This window comes from Suncus etruscus, chromosome 2, assembly GCF_024139225.1.
Source record: "Suncus etruscus isolate mSunEtr1 chromosome 2, mSunEtr1.pri.cur, whole genome shotgun sequence".
Classification (NCBI taxonomy): Eukaryota; Metazoa; Chordata; class Mammalia; order Eulipotyphla; family Soricidae; genus Suncus; species Suncus etruscus.
Genome location: NC_064849.1, coordinates 10,376,118 through 10,397,169, shown reverse-complemented (window position 1 = coordinate 10,397,169; position 21,052 = coordinate 10,376,118). Strand labels below are relative to the sequence as shown.

Sequence of the window (21,052 nt, the reverse complement as noted above, 5' to 3'; positions counted from 1 at the left end):
AGGCTAGAGTGATAATACAGCAGGTAGGGTGCTTGCTTATGGTCAACACTCCATATGTCCCCCAAACACTGCCAAGAGTGATTCCTTAGTGCAGAGCAAGGAGTAAGCCATGAACACCATAAGATATGGACCTAAGACAAGTAAAAATAAAAAAAAGAAAGAAGAAAAAAACCAGAATCTCTACTTTGCTCAAAATTCTCATTCGATAATCAATTTTATCAAAGGTTCTATAACCCATACACTATAGAACCCAATTCAGCTAAGTTTTCTAGACTATGTAACAAAAATTTCCTTTCTCTCAGCTTCCAATATTTATTTACTTTTGAGTTCTGACTAATGAAGTTATTTTGATGTTTTCAAATTGAGTAAAATTGGAATTATAACAATAATTCCTAGTACTACATATGCTCAGTCAAAAATATATATCACAACATATTGACCAAAGTCGTAGATATCATGTAAACTCCAATTTTTTTCCTCTGGTAATCATTTCTACCAATGTAGAAAACTTTGCCAAGAGTCTATATTGGTGAAGATTTTGGTATTCTCTCAGACTGTTTCACTCATTTCCTTTGCTTTACTTGCAGTCTTCAACATCTATGTTTCTAATATTAAAAATTTCATAGACTATTAAAAATTCATGCTTTGGAGGTAAGGTGTTTGCCTTGCATGCAGAATGTCAGTGGTTCGAATCCTGGCATTCCATATGGTCCCCAGAGCCTGCCAGGAGCAATTTCTGAGCATAGAGCCAGGCGTAACCCCTGAGCACTGCTGGGTGTGACCCAAAAACAAACAAAAACACCAAAAACAAAAAACAAAAAAATTCATGCTTAATATTCTTCCAACTTCCACATATAATTTCATTCAAAATTCATTCCCCATTTGTTATTGGTGGTGGTTTTAGGCCATATCCAGTGGTACTCAAAGGTATTTCTTTGCTCTTTGCTTATGAATCACTCCTTGTGCAATAGAGACCAAATCCATAGGTTGGCTGTATGCAAAGCAAGCACTTTGTCCACTGTACTATTGTTCCACATCAATTCCCCAAGTTTTAGGTATACTTATAGAAGCACCCTCCACTTCCAGTTACCAAATTTTGTATTAGTAACAAATTGTCATAAACTGGGTCATTTAAAACAACTTATTCCGTTAGAGTTACACATTATTATTTAAAACCAGAGTTACAGAAAATGTTTTTAAATGTTCTAGTGTGTGTGTGTGTGTGTGTGTGTGTGTGTGTGTGTTTGTGTGTGTGTGTGTGTGTGTGTGTGAGAGAGAGAGAGAGAGAGAGAGAGAGACAGAGAGAGAGACAGAGACAGAGAGACAGAGAGATTGATTTCTGGGCCACCCCCATTGACGCTCAGAGGTCACTCCTGGCTATACACTCAGAAATCACTCTTGGCTTGGGGGGACCATATGGGATGCCAGGGGATCAAAATGTGGTCTGTCCTAGGCTAGGGCTTGAGATGCCTTGCCTCTAGCGCCACTACTCCAACCCCTAAATGTTCTTTTTTAGTATAAAAACATTAAATGCTCTGGTTTTTTTTTTTTGTATAAAAACATACTTACTTCTCATAATTTAATTACTTAAGATGTGAGTTCACTAAGTTATTAAAACTCCTATATTTACACTAACCTTAGAAGCCATCTGATTGGATATCATGTTTTGGTCCAAATATATGCATGCTGCTTTAATATGTCTTTGGAGGTTTGCTATTTTTGCCTAGAAGATAATAACAAATACAAGACCAGAGCACTAATTAATGTATCACACAGAGATGGAGGGAAAACTATTTGCCATAATACCAAAGAACACCAAAATAGATGAGAATTTTAATATATAAATTTCAAATTTAAACCTGTTCAATGGGATATAAAGATAAAAGCTTGCTATTTGCAACAAAATAAGTATTTAGGAAATAAGCCAGATGGGGAAAGATAAAAATGGCATGATTTCACTCACTTTCATATAAATAAACAAACAGATCAACTAAAATAGAACAAAAATAAAACAGGACTGTAGTGCTTACTGGAAAGAAAGAGGGTGAGTTGGGGTAACTCAAAGGAAATGTATATATTCATTTTCAGTAATGCACCTCTGAAATATGTTATAATGGATTGCTAGTTCAATTTTTTTTAAATGATAGAAAAATACGAAGGATGGAGATAGATTAACTGAGATGGTGGAAAAATGTATGATAAAATCATTTCCAAATGCCCCATAATAAAATGCTTGTAAAAAAAATGCTTGTAGACACCCCAATTAGCCCTACACCAGAGGTTCCCAAACTTATCTGAACCACCACTCAGAAAAAAAAATTCACTTAAGCACCTCCCTGGAAATCTACTTTCACTAAACAAATAGGAAGTGCCCCAAACTGCACTGGAAGGTATTCTCACCACCTGGATGGTTTCAGTAGCTCTATATGAGGTAGTTATCATCTACTTTGGGAAACACTAACCTCAAAGATTTAAAAAAAAAAAAAATCCCCAAAGCTTGGAACAGGTTGTACAAAATATATTTTAAATAAGAAAATAACTGCCAGGGCCGGCGAGGTGGCGCTAGAGGTAAGGTGTCTGCCTTGCAAGCGCTAGCCAGGAAGGACCGAGGTTCGATCCCCCGGCGTCCCATATGGTCCCCCCAAGCCAGGGGCGATTTCTGAGCGCTTAGCCAGGAGTAACCCCTGAGCATCAAACGGGTGTGGCCGAAAAAAACAAAAAACAAAAACAAAAACAAAAATAAGAAAATAACTGCCGAGATATTGTCTGTCACTAACATTGTATGTCAGAACAAATTTTAAGTATTTCTTGAGCACCAAAGCTACTGACTGATACAGTAATTTCTATTACTGTGGCATAATGCAGGAATCAGACCAATTATAGTTTCTGTTTTCAAACATATAAACTATCACCATAATTCTACTTTTTAAAAGGTCTTAAATAAAAGCAATTAGAAACTTACGAAGAGTTCACCAGCTCTTGCTTCTTGTTTATTATTACTTAACTGTATTTTCTCCATGCGTTCAGTCAGTTCTTTCAATTTGTTATCAAATACTGTGCAATTTACACTAGAAATCTCCTGTCGAACCAAATGTCTGACCTAAAATTTTTGAAATAAAAACCATGATACCTCATATTTGAAATTAAAAAGCAATTTTATTTACTATGTCTAAAGTAACTTTATTCTTTCCCTACTTTACTATGAGCAATAAAATACTTTGTAATTTTGTTTTTTTTTTTTTTTTTTTTTTTTTTTTTTGTGGTTTTTGGGTCACACCCGGCAGTGCTCAGGGGTTACTCCTGGCTCCATGCTCAGAAATTGCTCCTGGCAGGCACGGGGGACCATATGGGACACCGGGATTCGAACCAATGACCTTCTGCATGAAAGGCAAATGCCTTACCTCCATGCTATCTCTCCGGCCCCGTAATTTTGTTTTGATCTTGCTATAACTAGCAATTTTAAAAATGCTGAATACCCAATACCCAATTTGGTAGAGCATACTAATATTTAAGAAATTATGCTAAATTCATTTTCTGCAATTCAGTTGAATTCTTTAATATAGAATGAAGGAGCAACAGAAGCCTCGATCTCACACATCTGTATGTATATTATTACATGTATGTATGCATACCTATATATACACACATACACACCTCCAAAATAATTCACCTCCAGGAGTGTGAATTCCTGAGTGCAGCCAGGAGTAACCCAGAGTATCACTGGGTAGGGCCCCAAAGCAAATAAACAAAACCTCCAAAAACAAACCTGATAAACTTCTTCATTAAGCATCCAAAATTATGGCATCCTATGGAAGCTGCAACGTGTAAATGACAGCATTCAAAGTAGCCCATGTATATATATGTATATGTGTTATTTTTGGTTTTATTTTTATACATATTTGGCTTGCTCAGGGATTACGCTTGGCTCCACATTCAGGAATTACGGTACTTCTGGTGGTACTTGGGGGACCCTATGAAATGCTGGGGATAGAACTGGGATTGGCTGTGTGCAAGGCAGTACCCGCTGTACTATTACTCTGGTCCCCATTTATAATTTTTAATAACCTAAATCTAGTATTCACTAAAAAGAAAATTCATTTACTTGAAAACCAGAGCCCAATAAAATTGGTTTCTCTGGAGTAGAGTGGAGTTATTAGAAAGTTTGAGCACTGTCCTGTCATAAACAGGCTAGATGACTTATAAGAAGTCAGAGTACCTATGAGATTGATTTATTTGACCACATGTTGACAGATGATACAGTGCTGCATGAGTAACATGTAGAAGAACTTAAAAGGACAGCATATGTAAAACACTGAATTGACAGGATGGGAATAAATATGCAAGATAATCTTTAATTGAATAGTTTTGTTTTCAAAGAGGAACAAGATGATTTTTTAATTGTTAAAATTCAAAGAAACCAAGAACAATTTATGTAGGGACTAATATAATCTGGCAAAATGCATGCTAGAAGTTATCACATGAAACATTAATGCATTTCATCACCTCACTGCACTTTAGAAAACAGACTGGCCTATTTTCAGGGAACATAATTCATCTCAATGTCCATTGATATGAACATCTCTATTGAGTCAAAATTTCAGAAAATATCCACTGTGGTTTGCATTCTATTTGGTCCCCTAGGCCCACCAGAAGTAACCCCTGAGCGCCACAGAATGTGGGCCCAAAAATCAAATAAAAAAATGAATGGATTATTTTCTCTTTGTGATAAAACCATATCATGCTACATTTAACGTAAGATTTCTTTTCTCTAATACCTTACTTTGTGGTCTTCAAAAGTGGAATACAGTTTTTATATTAAACCTTTTCAAAGTGGTATCACCTGATAATTAATCATATTCAGTAATTTTGTTTGATTATTCCCCAGGTTTTTCTTTCTCACTTCCAATTGTTTATGCTCATCAACATTACTGTCTACTTGATTACTTTTGTAATGCAGCATTAACATTTTTTCAATGGGGTTTCGACAATTAGATGTGATTGTCATTTTTACTTCGACCACCTTAAAATATTTTATTGGTGAGTGCTCAAAATGTTTCATGTACAGAGGCCAGAGAGATAGCACAGCAGTAAAGTGTTTGCCTTGAATGTGGTTGACCCAGGATGGACCTTTGGTTCAATTCCTGGCATCTCATAAGGTCCCCCAAGCCTGGCAGGAGTGATTTCTAAGCACAGAGTCAGGAGTAACCCGAGCGACACCAGGTATGGCCCAATAAGCAAAAAAAACAAAAAAAGTTTCATGTACATAAATGCTCATAAGCAGTCTATTTTTACTTGAGTAAACCCAATAAACCCCATTAGTTTTTTTTATGAATTATTGCATTCCTACCATAATACAGTTACGCTAATAAGCAAAAACTGCATGGTGTTTGTCAAGCTTCCCTATAGAGGAGAATCATGGGATACTTAAGACCCCAAAACCTATATCCCATATTCACTAAACAGAATGCCATAAAAGGTGGCCCAAAGATTATATAATTGACAGGCACCATCATGAGGCAGGCAAAGTTTGAGAAAAAAAAATAACCTAAAATAAATGCTCGACTTCATGAACTCAAGAAACTACAACAAAAGAAATCCTGCCAATTCACATAGAGGCCAAACTTTTTGGCAGACAGGCTGGGCAAGCACCCTACCTGCTGTACTTTCTCTCCAGCCCTGGAGGCAGAGTTGTAAAAGTTGATTATTACTAAATGTTCACCAACTGAATAACTTTTCCTCATTAGACTGGACATTTGTACTCATATAACAATGAGGTTCCTCCTACAAAAGAATAAAAAATACAAGAGCCACTACTAAATACCCCATAGTGGCTGGACCAATAGTACATTAGAGAGGGGATTTGCCTTGCATGTAGTTGACCTGAGTTCAATGTCTGGCATCCCATATGGTTTCCCAAGCACCCCCAGGAGTAATTCCTGAGTACAGAGCCAGGAGTAACCCAGAGCATCACTGAGTATGGTCCCAAAACAAACAAACAAAAATATCCCAAAACCAAAACTGATAAACATCTCTATTAAACATCCAAAAATTATGGCATCCTATGGAAGTTCTAGTTGCAATGTATAAATGACAGCATCCAAAGTAGACCAGGGATTGTATAAAGCCTGGCACTTATATCTTCAATTTGCTACAACTTTACAGGTGGTGTGCAGAGAGAATAGCTTAGAGTTGAGAAGCAAAACCTTTCCACATCAGTAATTAAATTCTTACTAAGCCAACATCATAAAAACCTTGAAAGATGAGTCAGCAGCCTTGGGTACTCAGAGTAAGGAAGAATAATGTCATGAGGGAGGCTCTATTCCACTGGGATTCAAATTCAGAATAGACAGACATGTGAACAGCAGTGTAGAGAGTTGTTTGGCTAAGAATTAAAATATGTGGTATAACCTAGGCATTTAGAGGAGATGATGAAATAACAATTAGCCACAAGTCAAGTTGTCTCTGGAGATGTGCAAGAAACTTCCAGTTGGGTGAGAAATAATAAGCTAAATAATAATTTCCTAAATCTCACTAGGTATGACTTTTCTCTGTCAACCTGGATCAAAGATTTTTGTAAAGGAAATGACTATTTCTGCTTGCTATTGGGAAAGATGTTCAAAGACTGAAATAGCTTTATATGTCCTCAGCAAATTTCTCAATTTAACTACTAATCACCAAGATTAAGACACTAATGCAATTTTAACCACTTTTTTCTTTTGGTTTTTAGGACACTAGGCAGTGCTCTTGACTTTGTCCTGGTGGACCTGGGAGACCAAGTATAGTGTTAGGGATCAAACCAAGGTCAGCTACATACAAGGCAAATGCCCTGTTGTTCTCCAATCCCCTCAACCATTTTAAGCTAGAGCCATGCTTGCCATAATTCTGCTACCCCTTCCCTTCAGACAATAAAATACTTATTACATATTCTTATTAGTGTCTCATTTGGTCTTTCTGGAAGCAATTAAGAAGGAAAATGAAGGGGCCCGGAGAGATAGCACAGCAGCATTTGCCTTGCAAGCAGCCGATCCAGGACCAAAGATGGTTGGTTCGAATCCCAGTGTCCCATATGGTCCCCCGTGCCTGCCAGGAGCTATTTCTGAGCAGACAGCCAGGAGTAACCCCTGAGCACCACCGAGTATGACCCAAAAACCAAAAAAAAAAAAAAAAAAAAGAAGGAAAATGAAAATCTACACTTACCTTTTAAACTGGTCCTGCATGTGTCACTAAAAATGTTTTCATTTATTATATGAATATGCATTCATTTAATATATTGTAATGGTCTTGAAAATAATACTTTTTTTTTATTATCAGTGGGATGAGACATTCTGGTCCCTTTAAGTAGGAGACTAAACTACCAGTGTCCCTTTTTGGGGGTTGTTTTAGTGCTACACCCAGGGATGTTCAGGTATTACTTCTGGTTCTGCATTCAGTATTTAATCCTGCAAGTGCTCGGGGGACCACAATGGATGCCAGGGATCTAATCCAGGTCAGCCACATGCAAGGCAAGTGTCCTACACCATGTAATATCTCTTTAGTTCCCAGTGTAAATTTGTGGCATTCCAGTGGTAATAAGCAAAACACACCATCAAAACAGGTTTTGATGAGAAGACCTACTAAAACTTAATTTTATTTCACTTAACTAAAAGGTGAATAAAGGTGTATGGAAATTATTGTACAAGTAAGATGAAAGGAAACAAAAATATAAGCAAAATGTATTTAATGCAAAGAAAGGATCAGGTAAGGTAGCGTGTTTGTGTAAATCTGAAAATTTGGGCAAGACCACTTGAATACATCAGAATTTTACAATGAATATTTGAGTTGTCTGGGTTTATAAGCAGGGGTCAATTTTAATGAGATCTACAGACAGCTAGAGTTGCAGATTCAAAAACACCATGATCAGTATAAGAGAGACTGCATTGTTCTACAAAGTTCCAGGTCACAGAGTCTGACTCACAAAGAGATTTGAAAGTAATATTGACTAAAAAGCCCTTTCTTTTCCTACTACAGCACTTTACCTATACACAATTTTCAAGGTTACTCTGAATTGCACCATTTTCAGGAATAAAGAGATGTTTTGGTAATGAAAATAATGCTCTTTCCCTAATACATTCATCTGCTAAATGGTTTTCACACATTAGTTTTGTAACAAGTGAAAACCATTTATATAAAATCACAATGATAAATTACCTTTTTAATCCTGTTTTACTCATCTAAAGTAAAAGCTCCTAATAAAAATATCAAGGCTCAAATACTATACCTTTTCCAACAATGCTGTTTTCTTTTCCTGATTTACACAAATATTTTCATTAATTTGCTCTGAAATCTTCATGCGCTTAACATTTTCGTTGTGGTTTGGAAACACCCTTTTCTCTTGATTATGGCCTTGGGGAGATGGAAAGATCAGTGAATAAAAATAAATTCCTAATGGCAGAAAAAGGGGAAATTCTCTTATTTAGGGAACTGTAGCTGAAGATTCAGAGTCTAACAGAGCAAAACAACTTGTTTTTTCTCCCTAGTAGAGCCCATGTCCTGTTTTTCCTTTATGCAAAGTATACTGCTTTTCTCCTTACCTTAATGGATACTGATTTTTCATTTTTCCTCCTAACCGGATTATCTGAGTCACATTATAAATGCCCTTCTCCACCTAAAGTAAAGGGTGGTTAGACATATTCCCCCAAAGTGGCTTGTGGATGGTATTTGAATATGTAAGCTCTCTACTCACCCAGAATCTGACTTTACAATTCAATTACATCTGGCACACTGAACAGAGACCTGACCTGAGAAGAAAGATCTCAACAATGGTGAATGACATGAACCTCTGGTGGATCATCACTATGATGACCCCCTTGTGTTGGACTGAATGTGCTGTGCCCTTCACTGGAACATCAGAGCACATGGCCCCTTTCTGAACAGCTTCCAGTTGCTCTGATCTATCTACCTGTAGTTCTCACTCTGAACTATATGCCAGGCTCCCTAGATAGTCTCCCATGCACAAGCCCTAAGAGGGGAAGGATACATTCCGTGGTGATGTCTACAGGCCTTCCCAAGGCTGATAAATTAACATTCACTATAGGCATTCAATCAGAGAGATTCCCCCATCTCCCAAGGATGATGAGATGACTACCACATCTTCAGATTCAAGAGTCTGAAAATAGCTCAACTAGAGATACCCCAGGCCCACAAGCTGAAAGTCAGGTGGATAAGTCAGTGCCGGCAATCCAAGTCCTAGGCATTATCAAATGATTCAAAGTTCAGAATGGTTACGGATTCATCAAAAGTACTGACACCAAAGAGGATATCTTTGTTCAATGAACAGCTATTAAGAGAATCCCAGGAAGTTTCTGCATAGAGCTGGAGACTTAGAAACTGTGGAGTTGGTTATCATGAAAGAAAAGAAGGGTGCAGAAACTGCTAATGTAACCAGTCTTGGTGGTGCCAGTGAAGGGCAGCCACTATGCTCCCGGTTGATGTTCTGCCAATTCATCCCCTGGTCTCACTCAGCTGCCCTACCACCCATGGCGGCGGAAGTCCTCACTGGCAGGACAGAACCAAGCAGTGAAGGGGAGAGAGCGAAGAGTCTAGGCAGCATTCTAGTTACTGACGCCCACCATCTTTGGACCTTGCCCCTTTAACCTGCAGATATAGCCTCAATGGACCAAAAGCAGGGGATGAGCAAGTGCCCCACCCAAATTCCAGTCCAGGAACCAAAGGCCTTTCCATACCAAGTGACCTTAGTAGCCTACCACAGAATGTGGAGAGAGAAGAACCAAGCCCAGCCAAAGTGCAACTGAGGAGAGTTCCTTTTCAGAACCTCCTGCATCTGGGTCACCTCTAAAAATGAACTTTCCTCTAGTTTACTCTGGTGATCCTATTTGCATTGGTTACTATTTTGCTGATTAAACTGTGTTCTATCTGTCTAGATCTTAATCACTACTCTTTTGTTCTATGCCTATTGCAAACAGATAATTATGTATCCAACTCTAGTGGTTTAATATTAGTTTGCAGTTTCAGGAAAATGCATAATGTTAGATTTATTTATTTTGGTTTTTGGGTCACATTCAGCAGCACTCACGGATCACTCTTGGCTCTATGCTCAGAAATTACTCCTGGCAGGCTTGGGGGGACCATATGGGATGTCAGGATTCAAACCGCCGTCTTTCTACATGCAAGGTAAATGCCCCTACCTCCATACTATCTGGCCCAATGTTGTTAGATTTTTAATGGTTCTTGATTATCTTAAAGAATGTCTCCCAACTTCTATAATGCTTGATTTAGGAATTCTCAAATTAAGTATGTCTGGCCAGAGAAATAGCATAGAGGTAGGGCATTTGCCTCGCATGAAGGATGGGGGTTCAAATCTAGACATCCCATATAGTCCCCCAAGTCTGCCAGGAGCGACTTCTGAGTGTAGAGTTGGGAGTAACCCCTGAGCGCTGCTGGGTGTGACCCAAAGAACCAAAAAAAAAAAAATTATGTCTGCAACAGTGTTCTAATGTTTTTGTCCATAAATGTCTATTGAAAAGGAACTTGGAATACTCTGGACTCTTATTACAGTGCTCATTTTAAGAATGCTCTATTAAACTTATTTTCAAATTATATATATCTGCAGAAATGTTATAATGATTTTGTTTAGAGAAGTTATGGAAAATGAATTTGGATGCTCTGGACTCATACTACAGTGCTCATAACAATGCATAGAACTTGTTTTCACATTAAATATATCTGCAGAAAGATTCCAATGTTATGTTCAGAGACGTCTATGAAAAATTTTGTGATTTTATATATATATAACAGAATATAGAAAAGCTGTTTGGTTTAAGAATGATGTATGCACATTCTAACCTATGACACTTTTTTGTTTTGTTTTGTTTTTTGGGGTCATACCTGGCAGTGCTCAGGGATTACTTCTGGCTCTGTGCTCAGAAATTGCTCGTGGGAGGCACAGGGGACCATATGGGATGCCAGGATTCAAACCACCTTGGCTGTTTGCAAGGCAAACGCCTTACCTCTGTGCTATCTCTCTGGCCCTGTAAACCTATGACACTTTTACAGCCAAATCTATCTCACTAGAATGAGTCCTAGGAATTAACTATTTCAATATTTAGCTTAAAGTTTCCTCACTGCTTTACCTGCTTTTTCTTTTTAAATTTATGAAGCACTCTAACCTGCTTCAATTTACCATCCTAGATGGGTCAGTTATACAGCTGTAACAAATTAATTGATCGTGTGTGTGTGTGTGTGTGTGTGTGTGTATGTATGTGTGGGCCACCTTTATGTTTGTAGTCAATTCATGTCTGTGTTGTACAAAGACCTTCTACCATCCCTGTGTGTGTGTGCCACCTTTATGTTTGTAGTCAATTCATATGTCTGTGTTGTACAAAGACCTTCTACCATCCCCCTTCCCTGCCTGCCACTCAACAAAACCTTTTCTATTGTTTCCCTATACTCACCTATCCTGGATTTGTTGCTTTCCCTATTAAACCCCATTACCTCTACAGTTCAACAGTCCTTGTGCCCTGGCCCCTCCCCCCTTCCAACCTCTTATCACCGTGGACAGCTGCTTGCAGATTTGGCTTTTCCAGTAGGCCCTCACTCAGGGACTGATCTTAGTCTGTGTCTTTACCCAGCAGCTGCAAGACACTTCCACTGCTTCCATGACTGGCCTCAACCAACAGATCCCCTCATCAGCTTAAACAGTATTCCAGACTCTACCCACCTTAGACTTGAACACAGCAGGCCTGGGGAGATAAGTGTATTTTTTTTATTGGGGATCACTACTGTTGCTTTGAACTTGTTAGCAGAAGAAAAAAAAAAACATATGTATTCCTTTCTATGTATTTCCTGGGAAACAGTGTTGTTATCTACCTATGTATTAGGGGTATAGGGATAGACACTATTATCTAACCATTGTCCCCTGGTGCCCCAATGTTATCCTTTTTATCTTTTTGCATAGACCCAGTAAAATGAGGATGTCTTATGAAAGACAGAAGTTCCCATCTGTTAGGTTGAACTCCAAAACTTATATGTAGCAGGTGGACCCTACACCCTAAACATCTGTCCTATTAAAGTTTCAGTGCTCTGAGATTGGCTATATGCCCCCAAACTTCGGGTCCCCCATCTACAGAACCAAAGGCAAGTTTCACACCACCCTGGCAACGACTTGCAACCAGGGCATGCTTTATGACACTCTGGCAAAAAAAAAAAAACCAAAAAAAAACATAAGACTTTTGAGAGCCCAAGGACTCTAGTATAATGCCTGACAATGATAGCACCAAAGAGATGAAGTGGAACCTTTACTTTCCCTGGGACCTAAAAGAAATTCGACTCTGTGGGGTTAGGCAAACTATACACTGGTCTGAAGCCCAAGTTGAAATGTGTGACCATATGCTTCCTACTCTTATCTAGGTTAAAAGTTTTTTTTTCCTGTTCAATTCCCCAGCTTTTACTTGACTAGGAAAAACAATGGGCACATCTATCACTTTGCAAAAAGCTCTGCTCTGTGTATAATGGCTCTGCTCACCCATTCTGTAGACAGCTCTGATACTACCAATTCTGGGATCCTGCCTGTTGCAGAAAACAACAGTATGTATATACAGGATCATGGCCTATCTAGCCATCTCAAATTTTTGTGTTTAGCAAACAGAAAAGGAAGAGGTGTAGCTAAACTATCAGAGCTTAACAGAGCAAAGCATCTTGGTTTTCTTCCCTAAACAGCAAAACATCTTGTTTTTCTCCCTAGATATAGCCCATGTCCTGTTTTTCCTTTATATAAAGTATACATCTTTTTTTCTTTTTAAAAAACAAACACAATTTATTTATATTGTTTTTTGGACCACACCCGGCAGCCTTCAGGGGTTACTCCTAGCTTTGTGCTCAGAAATTGCTCCTGGCAGGCTCGTGACCATATGGGATGCTGGAAATGGGTTACGGGTCCCTCCCAGGACAGCCATGTGCAAGGCAAACGCCTTACCACTGTGCTATCTCTCTGGCCCCATCTTTTATTTTTTTCCCTTAAACAGGGCACTATTTTTCTCCTTACTTGATTGGATCCTGTTTTTCTATTTTTCTTGTTTACCTCCTAACCTGATTGAGTAGCAGCAGTGGCTTGCGGACGGTTTTTGAATCTGTAAGCTCTCTACTAGCGCAGGATCTGAGTCCACCAGCTTCATTTACAGGAGACTACCAAATAAATGGAAAGATTCTGTGACCATTACTTTACTTGGGTCTCCCGAGTAGTACTAAAAAGGGAAAGTAGAGTATTTGGCATAAATGGGATGGGATAAAGTGAGGGAAGGATGCCTCGTTATATTTGAGGAGGCTTTGACACTAAGAACTGAGATGTCAAGCATGGCAGCATCTATTTTAAAATGTCATTGCATAAAAATTCAAGAAAGGCTGGGCACAGAGATGGTTCAGTGTGAGGACACAAGTTTGATTCCTGGTGCAGCATCACACACAAGTGGGATTCAAATGGTTCTGTTATTTAGGAGCTCTCTCTCAAATATCTACAATTTTTAGGAATAAAAAACAGCAAAAGCATTAAAATAAAAAAAACCTAACCTCAATACTTACAAAAAAATCCCCCCTTTGAATTCTAATCTCAATATACTTTTCATTCAATATTATTTAATAAACATAAACCAAATAAAGTGAAAATTAAAACATTTAGTATTCCACTTACAATTACCTAAGTGGTCTTACATATTTAGAAAGTTACTTAGGCAGCATCACAATTTATTAAACAATCATTACCTTTAAGCAATTTAAACTTCATTTTGTTAAGTGATTAGTCTATAATCTACACAAGGACATAAAATTTTTTCTAAAATTCAGGGGCCAGAGAGATAGCACAGCGGTAGAGCATTTGCCTTAGATGCAGAAGAATGGTGGTTCGAATCCCGGCATCCTATATAGTCCCCCAAGCCTGTCAGGAGCAATTTCTGAACATAGACCGAGGAGTAACCCCTGAGCACTGCCTGATGGGACCCAAAAACCAAATGTATATGTGTGTGTGTGTGTGTGTGTGTGTGTGTATTCTAAAATCAGGTTATTTTTATTTTTTAAAACCTACAAAATATATCTTAGTGCAATTTACTTTTACTCATTTATAATTCTACAACTTTACTACTTGACAGCATTTGTCTTTTCTTTTCTTTTGGTTTTTGGGCCACACCCGGCGGTACTCATGGGTTACTCCTGGCTATCTTCTCAGAAATAGCTCCTGGCAGGCACAGGGGACCATATGGGATGCTGGGATTCGAACCAACCACCTTAGGTCCTGGGTTGGCTGCTTGCAAGGCAAACGCCACTGTGCTATCTCTTGGCCCGATAGCATTTGTCTTAATATATATTATTTATCAGAATGGAATACAATTTATAGGTTGTCAATGGAAAGAAATGGTTCCAACACTAGGTTTTTTCAAATTCCATTCTTTCAATGAGCCTTCTTATTAATCTTGTAACACAACTTCAAACTAAGAATCCTAAATAAAATATATCAATCACATTAATCATCTTTTTATTTTTTAAAAAAATTTTTTTTGGTTTTTATTTTTTGGGGGGCACACCTGGTGACGCTATGTTCTCAGAAATCGCTCCTGGCTTGGGGGACCATATGGGACGCCGGGGGATCAAACCGAGATCCATTCCTTACGGCTTGCACCACACCCCATCATCTTTTTATTTTTTGTTACTCTCAAGGAAAAGTGAATGCGTCTTTACCACATTTAACTTCCCTTTAGATATATGAAATAAGTCCCTCTCTACCACCACTTAATTTTAGAAACAACTTATTCTGAAATAATACTGTCATCATTTACTTCTATTCTACACATAACCTCTACTTTTTTATGACATCCCAAAGAAAACTTAAAAGATACCTTAAATACTTACTGTTATTACTATCAGTGTCAAGTGATGAAAGCCTCACTGTTGTGTCCAAATATTTAGAATTTATAATGCTGGGATAACAGGTTCTACTGGGTTCTTCACTTTTTGCAGTGTCAGCAGCAGAATTATTAAAAACGACTGGACTTGCCAACTTTGGTATTTTATCAATTGGCACAAAATGGGTGTTTGGATTTAAATTACATTGACTTTTACCAGGTGGCTCAGAATTGGAATCTTTTTCTAAACAGGAAATCATCTTGATAATTCTCTTCCCATCTGAGCTATCGGTCACTGTAGACTTTGGAATTTTAGCTTCACCATTCAATGCAATGGATGGAGGATAAACGGATTTCACTTTATTATCATTTTTCTCTTCATGGTCACAAAAGGATCTTGTAGCTTCTGTGTGGAATTCACAATGGTTTTCAGAAACAGCTTGTGAGTACTTTGCTTTTTGTGGAATCAGTAGAAAGGGGAAATCTACTGCTTTACTTGACTTTTGGTTAGGGTACACAGCTTGTTTTTCAGTATATCCCAATCTTGGTCCTATATAAACATTTTCTAGTTGCTTAATTATATTTTGAGAAAATACTGAATTTTTGTCAGAGCTCATGGAGGAAACCTTTTCAGACTGTTCATGCTTGCTATTTATGACACAAGATTTTGAATTCTCTTTAGTACTTGACACATTATTCCCAACTGCTGCTATTTCCAGTGCTTCAATATTCTTTGACTTATTCAGTAAATGTACTTGCTTCTGGCAACTTGCAGTCATTGTTTTTTTGGCTTTACATATCTTCCTTTTATCTGGACTTGCCATTTTTCAAAACCTAGAATTTAAGACATCATAATTAAATGCATTTCAACATCAAACAAGTTAATGTAATTTCAATATTAAAATAGTTCTCAAATTACCCCTTCAGAAAGGCAGTAGAATTTTTTTATTAAATATATTTTTTATTTAAGTAACATGATCATATTTGGGTTACAGTCATAACCAGAACACCCCCCTTCACCAGTGCAACATTACCCCTCCCCCTTCCCATCCTCTACCTGTATTCGAGACAGGCAATCTACTACAGTAAGTTGTATTTTTTTTTCCTTAAAGGATAAGAGTAAAAAAAAATATAGTAAAGGTGTGATAGTGGCAATCGCCAATGTTTGCATAGGTCCAGAAAAATGGAGAAAATGGAAAAAAAGTCCTTGACTTGATTACAAAAAGGCCTCACCCCAGGAGTTTATTGGCATAAGACAGACTCTGGGTTCCAGGCATACCAGTCTATCCAACTCCAGTCATTCTCAAGGTCCCGGTGAAACTTTTTCACACTTTAGCTATAGTTGGTATCAGACTTTTATATTTAAAGACTCTGGATTCCGTGCATTTCTTTCGTCGATGTCAGGCTGATGTGGAGCATCCTCTAGTTTCAGCATATCATTAAATGCAGAGCAATCTTCCCTGCATGCAGATTGTTGCTGAGTAAGGCAGTAGAATTTATCTGGCAATTACACTCAAGGCTTACTACTGGCTCTGCACTTAGGCAGAAATCATTCCTGATGCAACTTGGGGAACTTATCAGGTGACAGGGGACCAAATCAGTTGGCTGTGTGCAAAGTACAAGGTGAATGCATACCCACTATATCATCACTCCGATCCATCTCTATTCTGATACATGAACATGAGAAATCTTTTTACTAAAATCTTTAACAATAATTTGTAGTTTGCAAGGTTTTATCATGTGTTTTTATAAATAAAATTATTTTATGATTTTGTTAATTCCAATGTCAACAGAATTCCATACACCAATCTTGTATTCTGCAACAACATTGATGATTATATTTCAATTTTTATGCATTCCTTAGAATTGTTTTGGATCCACACCACACTGAGCTAACCTCAGGAATTATTCAAGGTTTTGCACTCAGGAACCACTCCCGGGGGACTCAGGGACCATATGGGATGCTGAAGATCAACAGGTTGGCCTAGTGCAAAGCAAAATCCTACCTGCTATACTATTGCTCAACTCCCTCCTTAGAATTTCTTTTGTTTGTTTTTGTTTTCGGCCACACCAGGTGATGCTTACGTGTTACTCCTAGCTATACACTCAGAAATCGCTCCTGGCTTGGAGGACCATATGGGATGCTGGGGGATCGAACTGTGGTCTGTCCTAGGCTAGCTAGGGCAAGGCAGATGCCTTACGGCTTGTGCTACCACTCTGGCTCCAACCCTCCTTAGAATTTCTAATATGAAATGTCATCTTTCTAAATGCTTTTACTTTTTACCAGTCCAATATTCTATTTTATCAGTCTGTCCTGATTAACTGCTCTCCACTACAATATAATACCTGTAATAGTAACTTTTCTATTAATGGAGGGAAGCTTCAGTGGTGCTCAAGGGTTGGCTACATTCAAGACAAGCCACCTTACCTACTGTACTGTCTTTGTATAGCCATTTTACTGTAGACTGTCCACAGATGCTCTTTATTAACAAAATTTCCCCACTATATCTACTTTGCTTAATACTTTTCATCAAGATCATTCCGTTTTGGATGGAACTAGAAAATATTATGTTAAATGAACTAAACCAGAAGAAGGAGGATAAATACAGAATGATAGCACTTCACTGAGGTATTTACAATATAAACCATATATACCTATAATATTCCATAAAGAAACACATGGTTTAATTGGTAGAACTTCTGAACACCATAGGTGCCAGGATGTAGAATCAAATAATTAGCGATGGATCTGGATGGAGATGGATGAATGGAAGGATTTTTCTCTGCCATCCCAGGCCACGTGGCTCCGCAATCCCCATTCAGTTGGCGGGTCCCAGGTTTAGGTGAACGGCGGAATCACTCATCCAGAGACAGGCATCAGGAAGCATCAACTTTATTCATGCCCTATCTACCACATGTGTGGCCTATATCATAACCTTTTAAGCATTTGCTATTCTTAGCTAGCCCTGCATCTTAACTCCTTTCAGCCATCTTCCATTTGACCTCCATGCTGGTCAAAGACCAAAAGAGCGCAACTCATCCCCTGGGTCAAAGGCTTTATCTACCTTTTCCAAGACCCCTCCCTGGAATGGGTGGGGTCTTGCAGGTAAGGTCAAGTTACCTAGGAAGAAAGGAAGGATGAGGCTTCATCTCCCCCTTCTCTGAAATATAAAAGAACCTTTTGTAGTCCTGACTCCACCTTTAGCCAAAGGTGGGTTAATATTTTCATGCAACAATGTAATAGAGTGAAAATTAACATACTAGCCCTTTTCAAAAACATAACATTTCTGCAAAATATACTATACACCTGTAACTTAAAATTCTCTTAATGCTTTTTTACCAAGCACTATTCCGGAACTTTCATGTTCCTATACTTTTAAACTATATTGGGGGAACTTTCTGTTCCTATTAACCTTCCCTACACACAAGTACTACAGCATAAATTCATGACATACATTTTAAAAACAGGCTAAGTACATTAAAATACACACAGTAAAACATTTTGCAATTGAAAATATTAACTATGGAAAACAAAACACATTTAAATTATAAAGAAAATGACTTAAGACAAAGATGCAGGTGGTTTGAAATCAGATCTTTAAATGGGCTAAACTGTTATTACTCCTTTTTTTAAATTTTTTACACTACTACCTAATTTTTTCCCATTACCAACACCAATTGTGAAATTTCTTCACCTAAAACCAAATGTCCAGATGATTAATTTGTCCCACGCTGTTCTCACCACATGGTTTACTTCCATAGTCCCAGGCCCTGCAGATGGTTTGCTCGCGCTGTTGTTGACCGTGTGGTCCCAGGTCCCGAAGCTGGTTCGCTCGTGCTGTTTCACCTTTCTGATTTGTAGGGCGGATCCCAGGCTCGCCGCTTTGGGCCAGATTAGGCACTTTTCGCCACTTTTCTGCCACAGGGTTGGAGTTCTTGGCTTATTACATCTGCCTTTTTTCCCCTCCGGGCGGCACTTTGCAAGCAGGTTCCAGCTTTTTTGCAGGGGGCTTTTGTTTTTTTTTGTTTTGTTTTGTTTTTAATCTTTATTTAAACACCGTGATTACAAACATGATTATAGTTGTATGATTACAGTCATGTAAAGAACACCCCCCTTCACCAGTGCAACATTCCCACCACCAATTTCCCAGATCTCCCTCCTCCCCACTGCAGGGGGCTTTTGGATGTTCAGAGTTCTAAAAGTCCTGTCCGAAATTTTCAAAGTCGAAATCCAAATTCAAGCCGAAGGTTGTTCTCAGAAAATCAGTCCACTTTCAATACAGTCTTTTTTCTCCTCCGTTTCCAATCTAGGCTTTTAATCAGTCTTCAAGGAGGCCGAGGTTTTAGGAAAAAGGATTTTTGGCTAGGCAACAAAGTTTCAGTCCTGAGTCTTGGATGGGAGTGATACAAGTTTTCAACTCCCCTGTTTTACTGATATTTTTGCCCCTAGAAGGGGTCGGGGCCATCTTTGAACATGGCTTCACGTGGCCAAACACTTTGGACTGACTCCATCTGAAAAGAGTCAAAATCAAACAGAAGAGCAGAAATCTCACCATATTCGCTGTTTTCTTGGGTCCAGGTTTCAGGTCAGAGTTTGGAGTGCCAGATGTTCGGGCGCCAGATGTAGAATCAAATAATTAATTAGCGATGGATCTGGATGAAGATGGATGGATGGAGGGATTTTTCTCTGCCATCCCAGGCCACGTGGCTCTGCAATCCCCATTCAGTTGGCGGGTCCCAGGTTTAGGTGAACGGCGGAATCACTCATCCAGAGACAGGCATCAGGAAGCATCAACTTTATTCATGCCCTATCCATCACATGTGTGGCCTATATCATAACCTTTTAAAAGCATTTGCTATTCTTAGCTAGCCCTGCATCTTAACTCCTTTCAGCCATCTTCCATTTGGCCTCCATACTGGTCAAAGACCAAAAGAGCGCAACTCATCCCCTGGGTCAAAGGCTTTATCTACCTTTTCCAAGACCCCTCCCAGGAATGGGTGGGGTCTTGCAGGTAAGGTCAAGTTACCTAGGAAGAAAGGAGGATGAGGCTTCACCAGAATATAGTGAGAAGCAATCAAATCAAGTGAAAAAGGGTAAACACAATGCCTCTAAGATCTTTTATACCATAAAGAAATCAGCAACAATGGAAACAGCTGTTTAGAATGAACAAGTATCCAATAAACCTCCCACTACAATGGCCTATAATAATGTTCTAATGTATTTATATCCACAGATATAGGTGCAGAATATGATTGGAAGCCAGGGATCCCCACTGCAGTGCTTATTATCAATATGTGCTAATGCCTTAAATTTACTGGGCATAAAATAACTCTTCAGCTTCTTTGTCCAGAGGTGAACACCCTAATTTTGCAATCTGGCCCTTAACCTTACCCATTTCCTTCTGATTAAGTCTTCTATTAGGACCTAAAGCATATGACCACTGAGACCACTGAAACAGACAACTTTGCACTACAGACTTATGATAGAGATCCAACTCATCCAGTATATTTTTTGCAAATTACAATTATCCCTTTTCCTTTTGTGTTTTTCTTTTCTTCTTTTTTCTTTTTTTTCTTCTTCCTCCATCCTCTTCTTTCTCCTTCATTTCAAACTATTTTACTATGGTATCATATAGCCCATGCTGTCAGTTTCTTTTTAGGAAAGGAACCTTGGTGCACAAGACATGGCAGATGACACTACATAGGGTAGAAACCTCTTATAGTGCTATCATATTGCTTAGCAAACTAGATGGGAAAATTATGCTTATCCTAAAATGCTCCAGCTGAAAGCTTTATTTAGCAAAGTTCACTTCTGTCAATGATGAGGTACCTAGAAATTAGAAAACCTTCCCACTCTGAGGGGCTGGCCCAACTTTTTTCTTTCTTTTTTTCCTTTATCTTCTTTTTTCTGTATTTTTCCTCTCCTCTTTTTCTTTCTTTCTCCTTTTCTTTTTTCTTCTCTTCTTTCCCTCCTAATCTATATTTTAGCTATTTATCTTTTCTTAACACAATTATTTCTTAAGCACCCAGACTCATCCTTATGAGGGTCAGGCCTCCAACACAACTTGTGAGGAGATCTGTAATGTCTGACTATAAGCGGGCATGAGTCTGTATTCAGTAGACTCCTCTTTGCCCAACTAACACTATAAAACAATCCATGCCTATAT

General features: G+C 38.5%; 1 protein-coding gene across 1 annotated transcript in view; it reads right to left on the bottom strand.

Moving 5' to 3' along the window:
• ATF7IP2 (activating transcription factor 7 interacting protein 2) overlaps positions 1-15,709 on the bottom strand; it is a 55,489-nt gene extending 39,780 nt beyond the window's left edge. Inside the window, exons 1-3 of the mRNA XM_049768884.1 lie at positions 14,893-15,709; positions 8,258-8,382; positions 2,963-3,100 (exon numbers count right to left, since the gene is read on the bottom strand). Coding sequence (XP_049624841.1) covers positions 2,963-3,100; positions 8,258-8,382; positions 14,893-15,709 — 1,080 coding nt within the window. The remainder of the gene's footprint in view (positions 1-2,962; positions 3,101-8,257; positions 8,383-14,892) is intronic.
• Positions 15,710-21,052: the final 5,343 nt, after the last annotated feature.